The 21,943-nt window shown below is 48.7% G+C and overlaps 1 protein-coding gene and 1 pseudogene across 1 annotated transcript; one reads left to right on the forward strand and one right to left on the reverse strand.

Moving 5' to 3' along the window:
• The first annotated feature begins 2,047 nt into the window (after nucleotides 1-2,047).
• On the forward strand, nucleotides 2,048-9,005 carry CRABP1 (cellular retinoic acid binding protein 1). Its single transcript, XM_065906633.1, has 4 exons — nucleotides 2,048-2,227; nucleotides 2,768-2,946; nucleotides 4,962-5,075; nucleotides 8,733-9,005. The coding sequence occupies exons 1-4, from the start codon at nucleotides 2,158-2,160 to the stop codon at nucleotides 8,781-8,783; spliced, it is 414 nt and encodes a 137-aa protein (XP_065762705.1). The 5' UTR covers nucleotides 2,048-2,157; the 3' UTR covers nucleotides 8,784-9,005.
• A 9,591-nt stretch (nucleotides 9,006-18,596) lies between these two features.
• On the reverse strand, nucleotides 18,597-20,817 carry LOC136146947 (POU domain, class 5, transcription factor 1-like; annotated as a pseudogene).
• Between the last annotated feature and the right edge of the window lie 1,126 nt (nucleotides 20,818-21,943).

Here is a 21,943-nt window from a genome sequence, read left to right on the forward strand (position 1 = left end):
CTGGACCTTCTCCCACCCTTGCTCAGTGCCTGGGCAATGCACCACGACTTCCCCATCCTCTTTTCCTTTCCCCCTCTTTGCCCATTCAGTGCCTTCTCTACAATACCTGCCAGTCACTTCCAGGCTTTCTCTGAGGCTTTGACTCCCAACTTTACTGCCCTCCACTGTCCTGCTTCGACCCCTCCCCCAGCCTGGTCTGAAGATGGCAGAGGCCATGTTGGGGAGGAGAGCTGGATGGGGACAGAGGTCTGCGTTAGTTGGATGGCACCCCCACTTTGCCCCCTCACTGTGCAGACACCAGACCCTCCATCAAGTGGGCTTGATTCTGTGGCAGCCCTAGCCTCTGCCTCCCACACTCAGGATCAGGTACATAATTTGTGGATCTGGTGCAGCATGAAAATACAGGACCCCTTGCCCAAAAGCGGTTAATAATTTCAAGATGGCAGCAGGAGAGCACTGAACCAAACACCAAGCCCTCCTAAATGCATGGCTCTGTGTGACTACAGAGGTCTCACGCCCATGAAGCTGGCCCTGCCCACACCCTTTCCCAGCTGGGGACAGCCCCTCTCCCCTCTGCTGTCCTCAGCTGTTTTCCAGGGCAGCTCCTCAGGGCCTGAGAGCAGGACCCCAGCCCCAGGCACCCACAGAGGCCAGAGCCCTGTTCAGCAGGCACTTAATTCCTGCAGTCCCTCAGGCAATCATCGCCCCCACACTACCTCTGGGCTGCGGGGTACATACACCCTCCTCAGATCAATGCTTATTGACTGAGCCCCACCTGGCTAAGCCTGTGGAAGAGAGCACCAGTTGACAAAGGCTCAATCACTGTCCTCCAGGAGTTCAGTTTAATAGCAGGATTAACAAGAGCAGGACCAAACACAGAATTCAGTGAGTTCAGAGAAAAATCTTCATATTTGATTAGGAAGCTGAATTTCAAAAGAGATGGCCTAAAAGTGGACTTCCATGAGTGGGCAAGATTTTATTTACCCGAGGAGGAAAATGGCTTTCCCCGAGCGCATTAGAGGTGGGAAGATGCCTGGCAGGTCCCAGAATCCTGCGTTGTGCAGCTTGCCGAGGCATATTGATGGCAGAAGACTGGGAAGAGACTGTAAGGGAATTTTAGGGTCTGCGTGCAAAGCTCTAAGAGCTGTGGTGAAGTGTTTGTACTTTGGTAGCGGAGGCACTGAGGGGGCGTTAGGTTTGGGCCGTATTTCGGATCAAAGGGAGAAAAGAGGCGATTTCCTCCACGTGGCCCTCCCAGCTTGCCGGCAAGTGCAAAGTCTCACTTTTCTGCAAAACAGGCCGCTGATATCCAGGATTCTGGAGCTTATACAGTCCACCCTTCTCTGAGCTACCCACAGGGGTGCAGCGGCTTGGGCTCCCTCCCGCCATACCACCGCGGAGGACCCGCAATATCGCGCGATCCTGGGTTCCCCGCAGCAGAGCCGCCCCGTGTTGGAGAGGTTTGAGGCTTTTCCGCCACTTCCTTCCGTGGTCCTGCTCGTGGTGGTGGTGGTGGAGGAGCGGAAGTTAGGTGGGTCGGTGGTGGTTGCGGAATAGGATCCAGGACTGGGAGTGGAGGAGACCTACTGGGCGCATCCAGAAGGCATGCCTGGGAGTGAGGACAGGGTGTCTGTCCTGGTGGACCTACTACCCACTTCTTTTATCTTTATATTATGTATATTCTCAAACATATACAAAAGTAGAGAGAGTGGTATAGTGATTTCGCCAAGCCCCACCGCCGAGCTTCAATAATTTTCTCCTCTTGGCCAATTTTGTTACATCAAACCCTCTCCCACCACCCACTTTAAAGAAGGATGTGGGTGGCCTGGGGGTGGCAGAGGCGCCCCCCACCCAGAGTTGTAGGAGAGCTGGTACCAAGCTTGCACCCCTGGCGAATGGACCGCCAAGAGGCAGAGCGCGGGCACAGTCGGGCTGGGACAGGGGCTCACGCTGGGTAGAGGCCGCGGGGGGCGGGGGCGGGGCTAGCGGGGCGGGGCTTGGAGCGGCGAGGGGGTTGGGGGCGCTCTCCCGGTGACTCAAGGCGCGTGGGGCTGGGCGCAGAGCTGCAGTCTCCGCCTTTGCAGCTTGGAGTGTGCCCACTGCGCCGCAGCTGTCCGTGCCTGCCGCCGCCTTCCCGCCGCCGCCACCTCTGCCACCATGCCCAACTTCGCCGGCACCTGGAAGATGCGCAGCAGCGAGAATTTCGACGAGCTGCTCAAGGCGCTGGGTAAGCTGGCCGGGCAGCGCGCCCCGACGGAGAGTAGCGGCCGGTGGCGCCCCGGGGCCCGCGGGGAGTCGGCTTTAGGGACCCACACCAGGCAGGAGGGAGCCGTGGGTGCCTTAGATCGGGGCGAATTCCAAGGAGCATCCCATCTAGAAGTGGCGAGGAGAGCCCGGGATCCACTCATCCAGCGAACGTTTGCTGGATCCTTGGCGCTTTCCCCGACGGCTCAGCCTTTATCTCGCGCTGGATCATCGCGAGGAGATATTATTACTGAAATCCTGGGAGGGTCAGGGACTTTAAATCTGGGGGCTCATTTTGAGACCAGGCCCTACCACGTGCTACAGAGGGAAAGCCATTTACCCTCTCTGAGCCTCAGTTTCGCATCATGAAAATCAGGGCGAGAGCGGGGGAGGACTGGTTTAGTTGTAAGTCCCTCTTCTATAGTCAGAGGGTTTGGGAAATGCCGGGCCAGTTCTGGGACAGTGGGCGGGTGACGAGACCCCGTGACCCGAACCCGGGTCGCCCTCGTTCTTCCCGGGGCAGGTGTGAACGCCATGCTGAGGAAAGTGGCCGTGGCGGCTGCGTCCAAGCCGCACGTGGAGATCCGCCAGGACGGGGATCAGTTCTACATCAAGACGTCCACCACGGTGCGCACGACCGAGATCAACTTCAAGGTCGGAGAAGGCTTTGAGGAGGAGACCGTGGACGGACGCAAGTGCAGGGTGAGGTCCCAGAGTCTGGGCAGCGTTCCCGGATCCCTGCTCCCTACCCAGGAACCGCTGCAGCCAGACGAGACCCCCGTCTCCTTTTGCAGCCTGTGGCGCGCCTTCCTTGCAGGGCGTGTGCACCGGCTGTTTGCCCAGAGGATCTATGCAATGCGTTGCCCTGGGCTCGGGAGAAAGTCCCACCCCAGCCCCTCCCAACCTCATCCCTAAATTGCCTCCCGGGGTGCTAACAGCCGCGCTTAAAGCGCGGGCTTTGGGGTTACACCGCGTTCCCTGCAGGGGTTTCTGCGGCATTTTGCAGCGATCCTCGCGCGAGCGCAGGCGGCTGGGGAGGAGGAGGTGGCTGGGCCGGGTTGCCCGGCCGTGCGGCTGCCACGTTTCCTGTCGCAGGTGGAGCCGCAGCTCTTGGCGTCCCGCCCTCCCAGGTCCCTGGGCCCTTGGGAATGCTCTGGATCTAGTTTCAGCAGTCTTGATGGCCCCGGTACCTCTCCTGCCCGCCCTCAGATAGGTTCCTTAAAGGAAAAGACGAACTCTTTCCAAAAGCAACGCAGATTCTGCCCAGAAAATGGACTGAGTGCCCTCTTTTAGTCCTCAGGGGCAAGAATTCTGTTTCCATTTATCGGCCCCTGGGATGAATCGGTGGACTAAAGCAAGGGGTTGTAAATTCCTTTTTTAGATGGGCAAAGTCGCATTGGTTGGTCTCTGGAATAGAATGGAAGGTTGGCTACCCATGTATTTTGAGGACAGACGGAAAAATCGCCGATGCTACCACTTATTTAAAAAGTGACAAAATGTCTCCCTCCTCTCCCCCAAGGTTTGAAAAAAGAAAAACTCATAGCATTCCAGAGAGTGAGAAATTGTTTTTCACCTTTCCGGAGCCCTGCCTGTCTGATCTAGAGTGAGACTCTCTGGGCATCGGATTTGGGAGGACATAGAAACACAGCCCCCCAGAAGCACCCTGGCCCATGAAGCAGTATTTGACCCCCAGAGTTGGCACAGCCTGAAAATGATATCTGGGCTTGGAGCTGGCAAGATCCAAGCCCTCAGTCACCGCTCTGTTTGCAGAAACAAAAGAGCAGGACATCTCTTCAGCGTAGACGGGAGTCTAAGGTGAAAGGCCTGGCAAGAGGCAGGACTCAGTTTGGGCACATCCAACAGTGGGTACTGCTGGAGGCAGTAATTCTGATCAGAAATCACAGGTTCACGGGACAGCCTGGGGAGCGGGGCTTTATCCATCCCCACGATGACTAGGGAACGTGTCCCATGTGTTAGTTAAAAAGTCAGTATGTGCACATTCAGTACAGCCGCCTCGCCCCGCGGTACAGCATTTGGCTTCGTGCAGACACCGGGGAAAGCTACAGGGGAATCCCTTCTTTGCCTCCTACCTCCGACAGCATGAAGACCTTTCAGATCTTTAAAAAAAATTTTTTTTTTCTAGAGAGATGTAACCTGGGAGGTGGCAGTGTTTTTATTCTCAGAGTCAGAGAAACTCAGGATTATCAGAGCAGGCTGTGTACTGCATCTGCTGAGTGCAAACAGAAAGAAAGGCATTATCCCCAAAATCCGTGCAAGGAACAGCTCCTGATTTGCTGACTAGATGTGGTCACAAACATGGTGTCAACCATTCTAAAATTTTGTATTTCTGTTGTGAAGCTCTTTGCCCTGAACAACCAAATTGCTTGAAGGGGGTGTCCATTTTGACATAAATGAATCATTGTATGATCTCAATTTTATTCCTGAAGATGTAAGGCATGCCTGAGGCTTTGCTGCTTCTGTGTGTGTGTGTGTGTGTGTGTGTGTGTAATATAAGGTATATTTTTACTCCCATAAAATCTGTGGTCAGCCCTCTGAATTTGGGCTTGATAAGGTGCAACAGAGCAGGTTCTGTGCGCTGCTGACAGGGACCATGTGTTGCTTCTCTGCACAGCAATTATTCTCCCGTGCTCATTGTTGTCTCTGCTCCCCGCTGCCAAGACTGTAATTAATGTCACTAATGGTCTTCCTGCCCGCAGAGCTTACCCACTTGGGAGAATGAGAACAAGATCCACTGCACACAAACTCTCCTGGAGGGGGACGGCCCCAAAACCTACTGGACCCGCGAGCTGGCCAACGACGAACTCATCCTGGTGAGTGAGACTGCCCCCCCAACCCTGAAAGGAGAGCGGAGGTTTCCAGATGCTGCCCGCAGCGGGGCCCACCAACATTGTCTTCACTCTCCCATTCAGGGAGAGACACTCTATGCCCTGGCTTAAAATGTGAGCAGAAAAGCTCAAAGTGACAGTTTAGGCCAGAGGAAATCACTGTTAGATGGTTGGCAGGAGAGCGGAGTGGCTTGGAGAGCGGAGTGGCTCAGGGGGCAGAGCAGGGCCTAGAGACATGCTGCGCTGCCGGCCACTATCCAAACCCTCACATCCCGGCGGTGACCTGCTGACTTGCTTAAGTCAACCTCCCCTCCAGTTGGGCTCAGCGTGCGTGGGCTCTGCGAGACCCCAGAGTTCACTCTGCGGAAGGGGTTTTCCTCACCTTACCATTCTCCACTTTGCTCTCTAGGAAAGATTTCAGAAATTTCAGTACACCCGCAGTGGAAGTCTTTTTATTCCCCCCCGCCCCGACCCCCGCCCTGGACTTACAGACTCCAAAGGCTTTCTGGGAGACAGACAAGAAATGCTAATTTAAGACAGTCTGAGGGTTAACTGGAGAGGGTAATCAGGGAATCAGATTGAAGTATTTTAAACATCCCTGGCCATGCAAAATATACCTGCTGAGGCCAAGTTAGAAACCTCTGTAGTTAAATCACACACCTCCTTCCCTTTTATTTGGGGGAGCATAGGAAGTGGGGGGGGGGCAGGGGTGAAGGACAGCTCCCTTATGCTCCCTTTGTGTTTCAGAACAGACCGAGCTTTCCTGACAACAGCCTTCCCTGCCCGCCTCTTCACTCCCCGCAACCACCCCCACCCCAGAAAACGGGAAAGCTGTTGTGGGTAGCCAGGAAATGATATCCTTTGTTCTCCATCAGGCCTGTTGTTAACATCTCCCCTCTAAGACTGCCTGCTTGTCCCGTCTTAATGAGCGTCACCCTGAAATGCTGGGAAAGGAGGTGGCAAGGAGTGCTAGGACAGGACTCACTGTGTGACCCAGGCCTGGCCCTTCCCTCCCCAAGCTGTAAAATGAGGGTTTGGACTAAAGCCTGGTTCCCCCCCATCCAGGTCCCTCTTGGCCCTTGAAATTATACGTTTATTCTGTAGGAAGACCCTCAATTGAGCTGTTTCTGTTACTCCAGTGGAGGCCACTTGATCTCACTCTTGCTTCTTGTCCTTCCCTGAGATGATTTCCCAGATTTCCTCCTTTCACAGAGAAAGAACTGGCTTCATTTGCAACCTGGTTAATGTTGTTTCCAGGGCACAAATACATTGATGGGGTTGGGGGAGCAATTTGAGGCTGAGAGATGGAAATTTAAGAGAAAAAGGGACATATTCATTGGGACCAGGGACAGCAAAGAGGGAGATGATTTTTAGAGTTCTTGAGGGTAGCTGAGGGTTAAGTAGGCTCGGTGTGCTTGGTGAGAAAGTGTGATTTTATTAATCTCTGTAGTATCTGAGCAGCCCGCACACTGGTTCAATTCTGTTAGGAGATTTCCCCAGCTCCCCCACTGCATCTCCACCCGTGCCTCTCTCCCTGGCTCAGCAGACATATACATACATACATACGAGCCTCAAAGGGAACATTAATTCTTGGCATTTGGGATCTAAAATATGGGCTTTTGTTCCAAGGGTTATTATCATTAATAAATCCAAACGTAGGGAGATGCCATCTCTATAAACAAGAGGCAATTTATTCTAATTAACTTGAAATAAGCTCTCCCAGCAACCCCGGGCTGTAACTTGCCTTCTTTTGAAAACTGAGTAAAGTCCCTTAAACCACTCTGGAACGCTGTTGGAGAGTTTCTTTCAGGAACCTCTCAGAATAGTTTGCGGGCTGAGAAGGACATTTCGAACGTGATTGGAAATGTAGCCATTTCTTCTTGTTTTGTGAGGTCATTTGATGCCTGGGTGAGGTGTCGATCATTCCAGCACAGGTAAAGAGTTCAATCCCCAAACTTTGGCCTGCTGTGGGACACTCCATGACCATAGAGCTGGAAGAGTTTTGGAAAACTGACATGGTTCTGAGAGGTCTGGACATTTGAGAGGTGAATTTCTATGGGAACCCCTGCCTCACCCTCCCCCAGCACCCAGCATCATCTGCTAATTCCTCACTAATGAGGAGAGGGAGGAAGACCGAGAAGGTGTCCAGAGGAGGTATAGCTGTGCCGGTATGATCAGCAGTTCCCTGTTTAGGCTGGTGATGAGCACTTGATTCCTTCATAATCTCTAATGACTAGTATTTCCCTGAAACACACGTTAGAATAACGTCCCAACTCATGTTCTCTGAGAACATCTCATGACCAACTGAATGACCCAGGGGAAGATACAAGTATGTTCAAGCTCTTGCATGCATGTGTGCTAAGTCGCTTCAGTCGTGTCCGACCCTTTGTGACCCCATGGACCCCATGTAGCCTGCCAGGCTCCTCTGTCCATGAGATTCTCCAGGCAAGAATACTGGAGTGGGTTGCCATTCCCTCCTCCAGGGCATCTTCTTGACCCAAGGATGGAACCCATGTCTCCAGTGGATCCTGCATGGCAGGGGGATTTTTTTTTTTACCACTGAGCCACCAGGGAAGCCCATTCATGCTCTTAGTTCAGGGTTTTTAACCTAAGGCCCTTTTGACAATTTGAAAGATAGGGACTCTCCCACAGAAAAATGTATGTCTGCAAACAAACGTACCTATGTCAGTCGACAGACTGGAGACATCCTGTTTGTTTGTCTTAAATTTTTTTTTTTTTAATATACATATGGCTTTTTCTGTCCCAGTTATCTGTGAGAGACCCAGGGGAGCAGGCCTGTGAGTAATTGCCAGTTTTTGGAAGAGTTGAGACAGCTTACTTACAGGGGTGTATTTTCAGAGGCCAGAAGAAAATGGTCCTCCTCCATTTGTGGAATGATTTGTGCCCTCTCCACAGCAAACAAACAAAGAGTCACAAAACTGTAGCTGAAAGAACTGTGGGATCATCTTGTTCAATTGCACTCCTGCCCTCAACTCCCTCCCGCTCCATCTCCAAATTGTCCAAGAGACCAGAGCAGTGCCCCAGCTCACCCGGCTGTGAGTTGCAGGCCTAGGTCTGGAGGCCTATGTCATGCTCTTGCAACCAAGACCACGTTTCTAGCTCACAGGTTCCTTGAGTATTACTGACACAACATCTCAGGTGTCAGGATGGACAGTCGCTTCCTAGAAGGCACTTCTACACCCTTTCCAAGGATATCCCACCTGACTGTTCATTACTGGATCCCAGGGCTCAGTGGCCCAAGCCCATTGTCCTCTTGAAATCACCTGAAAAGAGACAGAACCACTTCAGAAATGTCCAGTATGACATTCCACCACCCCCACTTCAGTTTAATTTAAAAAACCAAAGCCAGGAAACTTGCATTTTTTATGTCAGCACTCCCAGGTTCCAGAAGCAAAGGAAAACTGCACACAATATAATTCTATACCCTAGCTGCCTCTCTGCCAGTGCAGAGCTCAGGGGAGGAGAAAAAAAGATCCTTAGCGCTGAGCATGAACACACAGCACAGGAAATTGAATGTCTGTTACAAAGAGTTTTTAACAGGGCAGTAAGTGGCCTTATTAGCGATATGCTTTAAACATTTTTGCACAGGCATCTGCACTGATTGGTTTTCCTTCCCTGCAGACGTTCGGCGCTGATGACGTGGTCTGCACGAGGATTTATGTTCGGGAATGAAGGCGGCCAGCTTGCTCCAGCTTTGGGGGTGGGATGCATGTTCCCCCAAGGAATGTCATAGTTCTGAGCCGCCAGCGGACCTCCTCTTCCCCGGTATTAACGTTAGGTGATCCCGATGTCCCCCCAGTAATGCTGTAGTGTTTTCCCCAAGGCTCTGTGCCTCTGTGTCCCTGGCGCTCCATAGTCTGGCATCTGTATGGTTTCATCAGTCATTAAACTGGGTGTACACACCTCAAGGCTTTCTCCTTCTTTGGACTGCCTCTTTAGTTTTCACAAAGGTCTTGGTGATCCTGCTGACCCGAGCCCTGCACTGGTCTGCGTAGGGGCTTTCGGCTTCTACCTGCTGCTCTGGTGCAGAGCTTGGCATATATGGCAAGGGTGGTGAGCTGGGCTCCCTCTGAAAGGATTCACAATGCAGATCCATGTCTGCTTAGACCTCACTATGCTGGTGTTTGAATTGAATTAGTTGATATATTGCTGGTTCCCAGCAGAAAAGGGAGGGCACATTCGAAAGGGTTAATTGAGGAGTGCTCAGAATGAAGGGACTAATTACACAGGCCTTTACAAGGATGGGGTGAAGAGAACCAACAAAGGATGGTGAGGTACTCAGAGACCAGCAGTAGGGAGCTGGTATACTCCCCTAGAGAGACAGGCAGAGAGGTCATCAGACCACAAGAGCTATAGCTTGGAAGAGAGACCACTACGTACAAGAGTTGTGGAGTCCACAGAAGAATGTGGTCACTGCCAAAGCCCCAATATGTGGGCAGAGGGGGGTTCAGAGGCGGGGGGAGAGTCTCTGGCTTGGAACAAGGGGGTTAAATATACTGACCACCCAACTTTCTATCTCTGATCTTATTCTGTCCACTGGCCAAACCCATCTGGAATCTAGAGGGCAAAAGAGTGGGCAGGTGGGGGGAGGAGGGTACTGCCCACAACAGTTACCCTCCTAGGATATAACCAAGAGGAGAATGGATCCCAACATGCAAAAGGACAACAATCCACAGTCACCAACTCTAACATTCAAAAAATCAGGAGAATTCATATGAAAATCTGCATTTCTATTTCCTTAGAAAAATTGGGAAAATCTGGCATCTCTTACAGGGCAACAGTTGGCTTAGCACCTTCCCCCCTTTTTAAGTGGAACTTACACTCTCTGCCTTCCCATAGGCCGCACCATTGCCCCTGCCCTTATTTGCATTGCTTGCCCGGCTTCTTGTGCATCTCTCCCTGCCATCCTAGGCACAGGGGTTCTTGGCAGAGCCAGGCCAGAGTTGGCTGGGTGGGCATGGGTGAGGCCCAATTTAATTGACCGGTTTAAGGTGACCCTAAAGAGCTCACCCTGGGTGGCTCAGATGGGAAAGAATCTGCCTGCAATGCAGGAGACCCTGGGTTTGATCCCTGGTTGGTGAAGATCCCTTGGAGAAGGAAATGACAACCCACTCCAGTATTCTTGCCTAGAGAATTCCATGGACAGAGGAGTCTGATGGGTTACAGTCCACGGGATTGCAGAGTGGGACACGACTGAGTGACTAATACTTTCACTTTCAAAGAGTTCACACCCTGATGGGCAGACACCTAAGGCCCAGGTGCCACCACCTGTGTGTAAACGAGGCCACCTTTACCTGATTTATCACACCTCTGCAGTCCAGAACACTACTCTGCTGATGGGAACTTTGGCTGTTTCTCCAAGATTCTACTACCTACATCTAGGAGGAGTTGCCTCACAGTTTCTTGGAGGAAGGGGGCTGGAGTGGCACCTCTAAGGAAGGGGAGAACCAAGACTGTCTGGAGCACCACTATTTACTTAGACTCAGAGGCTGTAGCCTGTTTCTCTTGAATCCTTTTCTTCTTCAGTTTCCAGAGAAAAAGGAACAGTGTTTCTCATCCCTCTTTGAACACTGCTCACGAGACATTAGCATGGGACCCAATATGGGAGTTGCTGCTATAATTTTCAACCTTTAAATATTTGTGTGTACACACGTTGGTGGCTCAGATGGTAAAGAAACTGCCTACAATGTGGGAGACTCAGCTGCCATCCCTGGGTCGGGAAGATCCCCTGGAGAAGGGCATGGCAACCCACTCCAGTATTCTTCCCTGGAGAATTCCACGGACAGAAGAGCCTGGTGGGCTACAGTCCATGGGGTCGCAAAGAGTCAGACATGACCGAGCAACTCACAGACACTTTACACATGACATACAATTTACACATACATGTAGGACGAACACCTACACAAAATACCACTGTCATCAGAAAAACCTCACTATGATGCTGTTCTAAACACGTCACTCCTCTGCTCAGCATACCCATGATCTGCGACAGAAAGGTCAAACTCTCTGGCACCCTCCATGGCTTGGTCTCACCAGGTGAAGCAAAGAATGAGAGCTTTGGTGTCTGTCACACCTGGCTTCAACTCCTGGCCACACCTTTGGTTTGCAAGTACTAGAAACCCAACCCCAACCAGCCCCAGCATAAAGGAACATACTCTGCGACAACACAGCTGAACCTTGAAAACGTTATGCTAAGTGCAAGAAGCCAGTAACAAAGGACCTCAGAGTGTGTGGTTCCATTTCTATGAAATGTCCAGAACAGATAAATCCATACAGACACAGAGCGGATTGGTGGTTGCCTAAGGCTGGACATAACGGGAGGAAATGGGAGTAAAAAGTTTCTCTGGGGTGGGGGGGCCGGTGGTAATGAAAATGTTCTAAGATTGATGTGGTGATAGTTGCACAACTCTACAAACACACCAAAAAAACCACTGAATTACGCATTTTAAATGGATGAATTATATACGAATTATCTTAATAAAGCTATTGCTTTCTTTTTTTTTTAAGGAAGTGCTGACCTGGTTGTGAAGAATGCTGGGGAAACTCTCAGTATTCAAGCAAAAGCTTCAGGAGCTGGGCCTTAGGCCCTAGAATCTGAGGCAAACCCCTCTACCCCTCCATCTCTGACTCCATTTTGACTTCTTTATTGAACAGATGCAGGTCATATGGCCATCCCTGGACCAATCACAATTGAGGGAAACATAATACAATGATTGGCCAGGCCTAAGACATGTGACCTCTGCTTGGCTAGTGGGCAGAACCTTTTAGAAAAGGAAGAATAGGGGGGAAAGAACTGGGTAGGAAGGAGCTGATTAAGCCATCCTCCATGCTGGCTAGCAAACCTTTCACAAATTATTTAGTCCCTTGCTATGTAAAATGAGGACAATAAAATCCATTTGGCCTGGTTGGTGTGGAGAGTAGTGGAATTAAGGTTTGTAAAGTACTAAAAGTTTTATACTTATCTTCCCTGGTGGCTTCCGGTAGAGAATCTGCCTGCTAACACAGGAGACATGGGAGACACAGGTTCCATCCCTGGGTGGGGACGATCCTCTGGAAAAGGAGATGGCAACCCTCTCCAGTATTCTTGCCTGAAAAACCCCACGGACAGAGAAGCCTGGCCGGCTACAGTCCATGGGGTCACAATGTCAGACACAACTCAGCGACTGAACAACAAAAGAGCTTTAGAGATTTCTACACAATCCTGCCCTGTAGCCACATGGGTCCAGACCCTGATTCCCACTCCCCTGAGTCTCTCAGATCTTTATATTTTCAAGGCCTGCACTCACCTCCTCTAGGGCATCGTCTCTCTATGTCTCTTGCGCCCACATCAGGCTCACAATTACAGCCTGCCTTGTGCTTGAAGGGCTTCTATTGTGGTCCTGTGTTGTCATTCCACATCTCCTAGGTTTCTGACATTTTCTGCCAACCAGCCTGTGTGGTCCCTGAAGCCAGGAATGACTGCTTAACCATCTCTGCCTCCTCCCCCACCACCCCCTACTGCCCCACCACAGGGCTTGGCAAATGGGGAGAACTCTGTAAACATGTGCTGATTATCTGACTGATGAAGGGCCAACAGTTTTTATAAGATCTAAACCTTCCTGAATGGATGTCTGCAAGGGAGAGCAGACATATGGACACAAACAGCAGTACTCAACTCAAACACCATCCAACAGTAAGAGAAATCCCTCAGGTAGGTAGTATATATAATACACATAGCATATTATATCTCAGAGGCAGGGGGTTAGAGATCGCAAGACTCATTTAAAATAAAAGTACGAATAGTGCAGGAAACCCTGCTCAGGAGCAGGAAAACTTGGAAGAAGCAAACTTACTGATTGCTTGTCCCAGCACCCCTTCCATCCACCTCCTACAGTAGAGGCTAGGAAAGTCAATGCTTTTTTCCCCAGCCTGCATTGTAACTAGCGTTGAGCATGTAACCCAGTTCTGGCTAATGAAACATAAAGGTAAGTCTTCCAGAAGGTTTCCGGGAAAGATGTTTCCTTCCTGATAAGAGAGGAGAGCCTGAGAAGGCAACATCTTACTGCCTCTCAATATGGTATGTGATTGTGATGCCTGGAGCTGGTGCAACTATCTTATAACCATGAGGAAAGGAGATGTCAGCTCAGATTCATTGAGACAGTACAACCCCTACCTCTCTTTGGATGTATTGCTATGTGATCTAAAAAAATGAAAAAAGCCCTTGTTTGTTTAAGCTTGTTATTTCAGTGGTTTCCATACTTGCAAGTAAAAGCATTTCAAACTGATACACTGAGGTGATGGAAAGGACAGGGGCCTGTCTGGATTGCAGATTTCTAGGAAGTCTTGTCTTGATGATGACTACCACTGCTATGGAACTAGACAATGTGCCATCTTGCTCACAGGAAAAAATAATGTCAAAATATTCTGTGGCAGTTAAGATTCTGTGCATATTGTAACATCTTTCTTAATTCTCTTTTTTATTTTTAAAATTTTCAAATTTTATTTATTTATTTGGCAGCACTGATCTTAGTTGCAATAGGTGGGATCTTTTATTTTTTTAATTTTTTTTTATTTTTCAGTGGGTTTTGTCATACAATAGGTGGGATCTTCAATCTTCGTTGGGGCATGTGAACTCTTAGTTGTGGTATATGGGATCTGGTTCCCTGACCAGGGATTGAACCCAGGCTCTCTGCACTGGGAACGCTGGAGTCTTAGCCACTGGACCACCAGGAAGTCTCTCAAATTCCCTTTTACTTCATCTTCTTCTCCTCATCATGGCAGCCAACATTTCCAAGTGAACAGCAGATGTTATCAAGAAAACATAGGGCAACCAGCCTGCCTGTGCAACCTTTCGCACCACCAGTCTAACCCCACCCACTGCTTTCAGAGCCATCTGTCCTCTGGGAATATACTCCAGGGCTCTTCCCGCCTTTACTTTAAAGCTCATTGGTGTCTGGAAAGTCCTTGGATCTTCTCAAAAATGTCTCTTACATCTACATCTGCCCTCCCCAATGTCCAGCAAACCAACTCCTCTTAGATAAAAGAAAAGCAGTATATCACTGGGTGAAAAATTCATCTTTGCAAAGTCCCCAATGGTCAGATAAATGTGGGTCAGAGTAGATTTGAAGTCTTCTCTGACTGAAAACCCTTAAATTGGTTGGACAGTTGTGCTTATCCCAACTCATCAGGGCTGCTTTGCTTGTAAGCGCTCTCAACCGTGAAGAGATGAAACTCAGAGGAGAAATGATTTGCCCAGGGTCATCATTGTAGGTGCTTGTCAAGATCAGTAAGACTTCTTTCTCTGGATTGAGAGGTGTTGTTTTTTTTTTTTTTAACTCTTTATTATAGAAAATCTCTCGCATACACAAAAATAGAATTGTATAATGATTCCCATATACCCACCACCCAGCTTCAACAACCATTGTGTCCCATCTTGTTTCATCTACGCTCTCCTCTCCTGGATTATTTTGAAGCAGATTCTAGACATTTTAAGATTCTACTTACAAGTATTTCAGTGTATTGTCTCTGCTGCTGCTAAGTCGCTTCAGTCGTATCTGACTCTGTGTGACCCCATAGACAGCAGCCTACCAGGCTCCGCAATCCCTGGGATTCTCCAGGCAAGAACACTGGAGTGGGTTGCCATTTCCTTCTCCAATGCATGAAAGTGAAAAGTGAAAGTGAAGTCACTTAGTTGGGGCTGACTCTTCGTGACCCCATGGACTGCAGCCTACCATGCTCCTCCGCTCATGGGATTTTCCAGGCAAGAGTACTGGAGTTGGTTGCCATTCTCTAGATGTTAACAGTTACCTTAAAAGTAACTACAATATCATTCTCACATTTTGGAAATTAAAAATAATTCCTAATATCGTCAAATATCTTATCAGTGTTCGGAGATTCCTGTCTCATCATTTTTTTCTTCCTATTTGTTCAAATCAGGATTGAAATAGCCATACTTTCTGACTGATTGATACATCTCTTAAGTTTCTTTGAATCTGTAAGTTCCCCTCTACCTCATCTTTTTTTTTTTAAAAAAAACAGTGTATTTGTGGGAAAAACAGGTTGTTTGTCTTGAAATTTTCCTATAGTCTAAATTTTGTTGATTACATTTTCATGGTGTTGTTTAACATGTTTTGTTTCTCCTGTATTTCTTGAGAAGTGGTAGTTAGAGCCACAAGCTCATTTAGATTCAGGTTTGATTTTCTTGTCAAGAATTCTGCAGAGGTCATGGGTCTGCAGAGGTCATGACCCAGAGGTCATACGTCCCTCAGTGGACTCATGATGTCTGTTTGCCTCTCTGTGACATTAGCAGCCACTAGTGACCTTTGCCTAGAGTCATGGCTTCACTAGAGGTTGAAACCTGGGGATTCTACTTCTATCATTATTTCTTCACTTTTGAGCTGGAATATTTCCATAAAAGATAATTCCTTTCATCATCTATGTGATTATCATGAGGTATAGTTTATATAGAAAGTGAAAGTGAAAGTCAGTCAGTCGAGTCTGACTTTTTATGAACCCATGTACTGTAGCAAGCCAGGCTCCTCTGTCAATGGAGTTCTCCAGGCCAGAATACTGGAGTGGGTAACCATTCCTTCCTCCAGGGGAATCTTCCCAATTCAGGGCTCGAACTCAGGTCTACCACATTGCAGGTAGATTCTTTATCATCTGAGCCACCAGGGAAGCCCTTATATAGGAAAGGCAGAATCAAAGTTTGATTCTTTCGCTGTATTTACTAGTTTTCAAAGTCATGTATTGGTCCTCTTGACATCCTTTAAAAGAGAGCAGTGTATTTTTGATGAGTTTTTGTTTGTTTGTTTGTCTGTCTGTTGTTTGGTTGGTTTTGTTTTGTTTTGTTGCCACACCATGCAACATGTGGAATCTCAGTTCCTAACCAGGAATCATACCAGTGCCCCCTGCATTCAAAGCATTCAAGGTGCCCCCTAGACCAGGGAAGTCTCTGCTTTTGCTTCCTTTTTGAAAGTCACTATGAATTTGTGGTTCTAAACATAGCTGATGTGTTTTAATTCATTGCAGTTGCTATCCTTATAGATGCTGAAAGTGGTCCATCTTTGGCCAGGGGGAGCCTTTTCAAATTGACTCTTGAGTCCTTCAGGAGGGCCCTGGTCATCTTTGGTAAATTCCTTGGTATGACACGACGTTCCAGGCTCCTTCTCTGTGTTCCTGCTCCAGACCTGGAATCACCCATTTCCTGAAGAAGTCCAGTCCTTCTGGAAGGCAATGGGATTTATCAATAGAAGTCACAGTTTAGGAGCCAGGGGAGGGGTCTAGTTTGATTCTAAGGTAGAAGCCAGAGTTCTAGGACCCAAGAGGCAAGTACTAGACAGAAGAGTCCCTCTGTAATCTTATGTTCCCTTTATCTTTTGCCCAGGACAGTGCTAAACAACTTTCAGATGTTACCAATGCTGAATATGGTCAGTTTTCTGAGAATGACATCTTTTCCTTTTTACTCAGAAATCTGAGTAGTTTCTGACCAACCCCTTTGTAGTAGAGGCAGTAGATTGGGAAACATCTGTCTGCAATTCACCACCAAGCTCTGAGGGCATCTGCTTTAAAGAGCATGTGACGTGATGGGCAGGAGTCACTTCCAGTCAAACCTCTCTTTACTCCACGGGAGGCGGGATTAATGGTCCATCCTTTTGTAGGAAAATTAAGCACAATTTCTGGGCAAAGGGCAGATTCTCATAAGGGTTCTGCAAATATTATGCATTGTATTTGTTACAATTGGGTAATTTATCTTTCTGGGAAAGTTACCTTCAGGACTTGGAGAAATTTACTTAATAAGAAAATAGATGACAGTCACAATTGTATAATTCCATTTGTTTCCAGGAGAGGAAAATTCATCAATTATGGTGAGTGAAGGGGAGGGCCTGGGGGGTCCCTAAAGTGAAATTTCATCAGGGTCTCCAAGAATAGTCATACTCAGGGGAAGTGAGATTTGGGGATTGTAGCATTAAAAAAAAATTGGCTTTGCAAACAATGTGCAAGGAAAAATTATTGAATCATGGACTTTTACAAAGAACATAATGAAATGTGAAAACTCTGAGAAAGTTTGGGGGTAAACCCAATTCTCAGAAATACACAAAATTAACACTGAGTTTGTTTTTCTCTTCCTATCAGGAATAGGCTCAGAAAAATATTAAGTTCCCTTGGTCATTAAAAAAAAATAATAACTGTAATGACATAGTTCAATGCAAAGAGCACATGAGAGGATCATAATTGTAAGCCTGGCTTCACCACTAATTTGCTTTGTGAGTAAGTTGCTCTTGTTCTTGACATCCCGTCCCTGAGGCTCTGACTCCCCATCTGTGCAAAGCAGAGGTTGCCAAATGTGAACAGAGGCTGGACTGGCTGCATATGAATCACCAGGGGGAATCCAAAATGTCTACCAACAGAGAAACGGTTAAACCAACCACAATAAACCACAGCATGGAATTCTCTGCAGCTGTCAAGGAGAATGAGGTGCCTGCGTGTGTACTGATGTGAAAAGATGTCCAAGCTATATCATTTTTAAAAATGAGTGACGATCTTGTTTAATGGGAAAAATATAAACTACATGGTCAGCTCTTTTCAGGACAAATACAAAACCCTCAAGGATACACACCATACTGCTAAATAGCAGTTACCTCTGAGAATTGGCTGTTTTTAACTCTCATTATTTCTGTATTGCTGGAATTCATTTAGAAAGAGTATGGATTACTTTTGTAATTTAAAACAAATTTTTGTTTAAAAAGTAAGAGATCCTGATTCTCGTCGAAGTTTGGGATAGAGCCCAGGAATCTGAATTCCTTTGTGTTTCCCCAAGTAGTTTCTAATAGAAAAACTGAACCCATGATCTCAAAGGTCTCCTGACTCCTAACACTATGAACCCATGAAGTTTTTTGCCTCATGGCTTTGGGGAAAGGAAGAGAAGGACCAAAGAAAAGAAAAGAAGACAGCAAAGAGGCACAATATTGGAAGCAGAGATAACGATGACCAAGGTGTATGGCTCTGTACAGTTTCCAGTACCGCTTCACACATGTATCCTTTGTGACACGCACAGCAATCTTAGGACATAGGCAGGTCAGGTAATACCATTTTATAGGTGGGAGCACGGAGGTTTAGAAAGGTAAAGATCTTGGAGTGAGTTACCCAGTTTGTAAATGGCAGAGCTGGGATTACAATCCTGGGCCGTCTAACCCCAGAGCCAATGCTTTTTCTACCACTGGTGACACAAAATGTTTCCCTTACTGTGATCACCAGAGACTGTATTCATTTTTTTAGGTCCCAGCCTTCTTTATTGAAGAACATAGTGATGACTGATGTGGGGATTAAAATCAGGAGCCATCACTGAACTTCACCTTCCCTTCAACCAGTTCTCCCAAACTCCCTGCCCCCAAACCCTTTGTATTCCCAGTTCCTCTCTTAGTGAATGAAGAACTTAATCCCCCACCCCAACTACAAACAGACAGGGTTCTCTCCCTAGCTCTCCTGTTCCTCTGCCCCCTATTCCTAGGACAGGCAGGCCCTGTGGTTTGAATGCACGGAAGAGCCCAGAGCAGTGACAGACTCCTGGGGGAAAGGCCTCACCTTCAGGGAATGGGACCAAGGGGTACAGACTAGTGAAGTGAGGGGTCCGATGGCCTGGGGTACCAAAATGGGGCCCTGCACCACAGGAAAGGATATTGGGCCCCCTGAGAAAAGAGACCTCAAGGATTTTGCAGCAACCTCAAAATCCTCTCCTTGGGAATGAACAGTCATTGCTTGCTTGTTAGCCCTTCTGGCGATGGTTGCAGAACCACATCCTTCTCAAGCCCAGAATGCTGGGCCGCTAGGCTGCTGCAGAGTGGACTTCGCCACTGCAGGAAGCCTCTGTTCTTCCTGCTGTCCAGGTTGCCTCTCACTCAACTCTCGATACTCTTCCAGGCCTGCATGGGTTTCTGCCTTGCGTATCTCCCGCAGATTCTCATTCTTTTTTTTCTTTTTAGATTCTCATTCTTGTCAGTTTTCCGTCTACCCACCTCTGCAGCAGGGGCCACAGCTTACACATGTCCTTGAAACTGAGCCTCAAAGCCTTGAAACGGCAGATTGTCATTTAGCTGAACACCTTCCCAAAGAGAACCCTAGGGTGAGCCCCGCAGCAGCCTGAGTAGATTCCAGGGTGATCCTCTCCTGCTTGACGAGCTTGGCAGACTGTTCGGGGTTTTTCTGAAGAGCTTTAATGTCTTGGGACTCCTTGGGGTTCAGCTCCAGCTTCTTGCGCAGCTTCACGGCGCCAGCGGGGGCGGTGCAGGGCTCCGGGAGGCTCCCTTGGAGTTGGGGTTGCTCTCCATCCCAGCTTCTGTCTCGCCCGCAGGCTGAGGAGTCTCTGGGCCACCTTGGGGCACCAGCTCCACTCCAACCCGAGGGGCACATGCTGTTCCTCCACAGGAGTCATAGGCCGAGAGCGCAGGGTAAGCCCCCACATCTCAGCACCAGGCCCAACCCCCGGCCCCATCTCCCACCCAAGGAAGCCCCTGGAAGCTCATCCAGGTTCCTAGCCTGGCTTCAGCCCTCTCGGCCTGTCGCCTCCACCTTGTGCTGGGGTGAGAAGGCAAAGTCAGGAGCCAGGTATCCTGCTGTGGGGGAGGAATGTGCCCCAAGCCCAGGGCTTAGGAAAATGAGAGCTCTTCAAGGGACTACAAAATAATGTTTATAGTTTAATGATACCAAATGACTTCTCATAGAAAAAAAAAAAGACAGTATAACAATAACTGACATTTAATAAGGGTGTGCTCTGTCCCAAGGCGTCCCAGGCGGTCCTAGTGGTAAAGAACCCTCCCGCCAATGCAGGAGACTTGAGACTCGGGTTCACCCCCTGGGTCCGGAAGATCCCGGGGAGAAGGAAATGGCAACCTACTCCAGTATTCTTGCCTGGAGAATCCCATGGACAGCAGAGCCTGGTGGGCTACAGTCCATGGGGTCACAAAGAGTCGGACACAACTGAAGCGACTAACAGGACACACGCTGTCCCAAGTTCTGTGCTAAGCACTTTTCAGGCAGTGTCACTTTTAATCCTACAATAAACTAATCAAGTTGGCACAATTTTTATCCCCATTTTACAGATGGTAAAACTGAGGCTCAGAGAGGTTAAATAACTTTACCCCAAATGGACTAAAGTTGGTAGTAGGATTGAACCCAGGCCTTCTAACTGAAGAAAAAAAAAAGCAGACAAAGAGAAGAAGGGGGAAGCAAGTGACAGAGCAGTGGGTGTGTTCCTCCAGTCTCCAGTTTCTTAGAGCTGTCATCACCTCACATAGCAAGGGCTCCTGGGGACCTTTCAGAAGGAAAGCCCAACCTGCTGCCCAGCCCAGGGCTGCCGGGCTGCTGGCCAGATTCCCTCCCTCCCACAGTATATTTCCTTTGCCTCCATTGATAAGTATCTAGTTTCACCAAAGGTTCCAAGCTCCTGGATCTGGTTTTAATCAGGAGCTAGAGCTGAGCCCTGGAGCAGTGGCCTGGCAGTCCTCGGTGAGGCCCCGATGGAGCCCAGCCACCTTCTCTTCCTCAGAGGCCTCCTGGAGAAAGGTGCTAGATTTCCGGAGCCCCTGCCTTGGGCGGTGGTCTTGTGGACGCACCATTCGAGGCCCCTTCCTTTGCGCAAGGTTTCTGGGGGCTGGGAGAGGGGAGAAAGAAGACTGTTGGCATGGGTCAGGCCAACAGTCATTTTGTAACCAAAGTGCCAGGCCCGCATTCCCCTATAATTGGCTTCTGCAGCCACAGCTAGGAGAGAGGCTAGGGCAGCAAGGAGGATGGTTCTGGTCTCTTCCTATCCACTTAACAGATCCCACCTGTGCAGCCCTCCTGCCAGTCAGGGAGGGGAGATCACACCCACTCCCTGTTTTCCTGGAGCCCGTCTTTGGCCCAGTGAGGAGATACAGATGAGGAAACACAACTGTTCAACTGTATGACCCTGACTGAGGCAGAAGGCATAATTCTGAGAGCCTGTGGGGAATTCAGGTTGGGAAGATCCCCTGGAGTAGGAAATGGCAGCTCACTCCAGTCTTCTTGCCTATAGTATCCCACGGACAAAGGAGCCTGGTGGGCTACAGTCGATGGGGTCGCAGAGTCGGACACAACTGAAGCAGCTTAGCACACATGGGGAACTCATGATTCATCACAGCCAGTGCAGGGGGGAGAAGGCATTTGCACAATGACATGAAGGAGGAGGAGGGATTTTCCAGGCAGTATTTAAACACTGGAAAATGGAGAGTGTGTGGTTGACTTTGCAAAGCCTGGCAGTAGTCCACATGTCCACTTTTGTGTGAATTAGAAAAAGAAATGCTCTCTGGGCAAATACAGATGGCACCCCATCCTCCCTTGCACAGTGCACAAACTGGGCAACTGTTCTAGTGGTCCTGGGACCATAGCAGCTAAATTTTGCCTGCCCTTCACATTTTCCTTTTCCATGCTAGTTAAAGAAACCTTATATTTTGAAATGAAGTGATTCTATGTGGTTACTGCAGGGGTAACCCTTAACCCCACTAGGGGTTAGCTTGATTCAGTTATAGCTAGTCAGAATACTACATGTTCATGGCCCCAGTGATTGGTTCTGGCAAGGGGCATGTGGTCGGATCTGGGCCAGTCAGACCCACTTTGGAAATGAAGGGAGCCCAGGGAAGAGGAACCCTCTTTTGGCTGGGTTTTCTGGTTCTCAGAATTTGTTAAGCCTAGAGCTTTCAAGCCAATGGTCATTACTTTTGTGGAGATGCTGCCTGAAAATGGTCAACACAGAAAAATGTACAGCTAAGAAGCTTAGAGGAAGAGATAGAATTCTGATACTGTTTAAACTCCATAGTTCACTTCTAGAACATTTTAGT

This window comes from Muntiacus reevesi, chromosome 15 (genome assembly GCF_963930625.1).
Source record: "Muntiacus reevesi chromosome 15, mMunRee1.1, whole genome shotgun sequence".
Taxonomy (NCBI): Eukaryota; Metazoa; Chordata; class Mammalia; order Artiodactyla; family Cervidae; genus Muntiacus; species Muntiacus reevesi.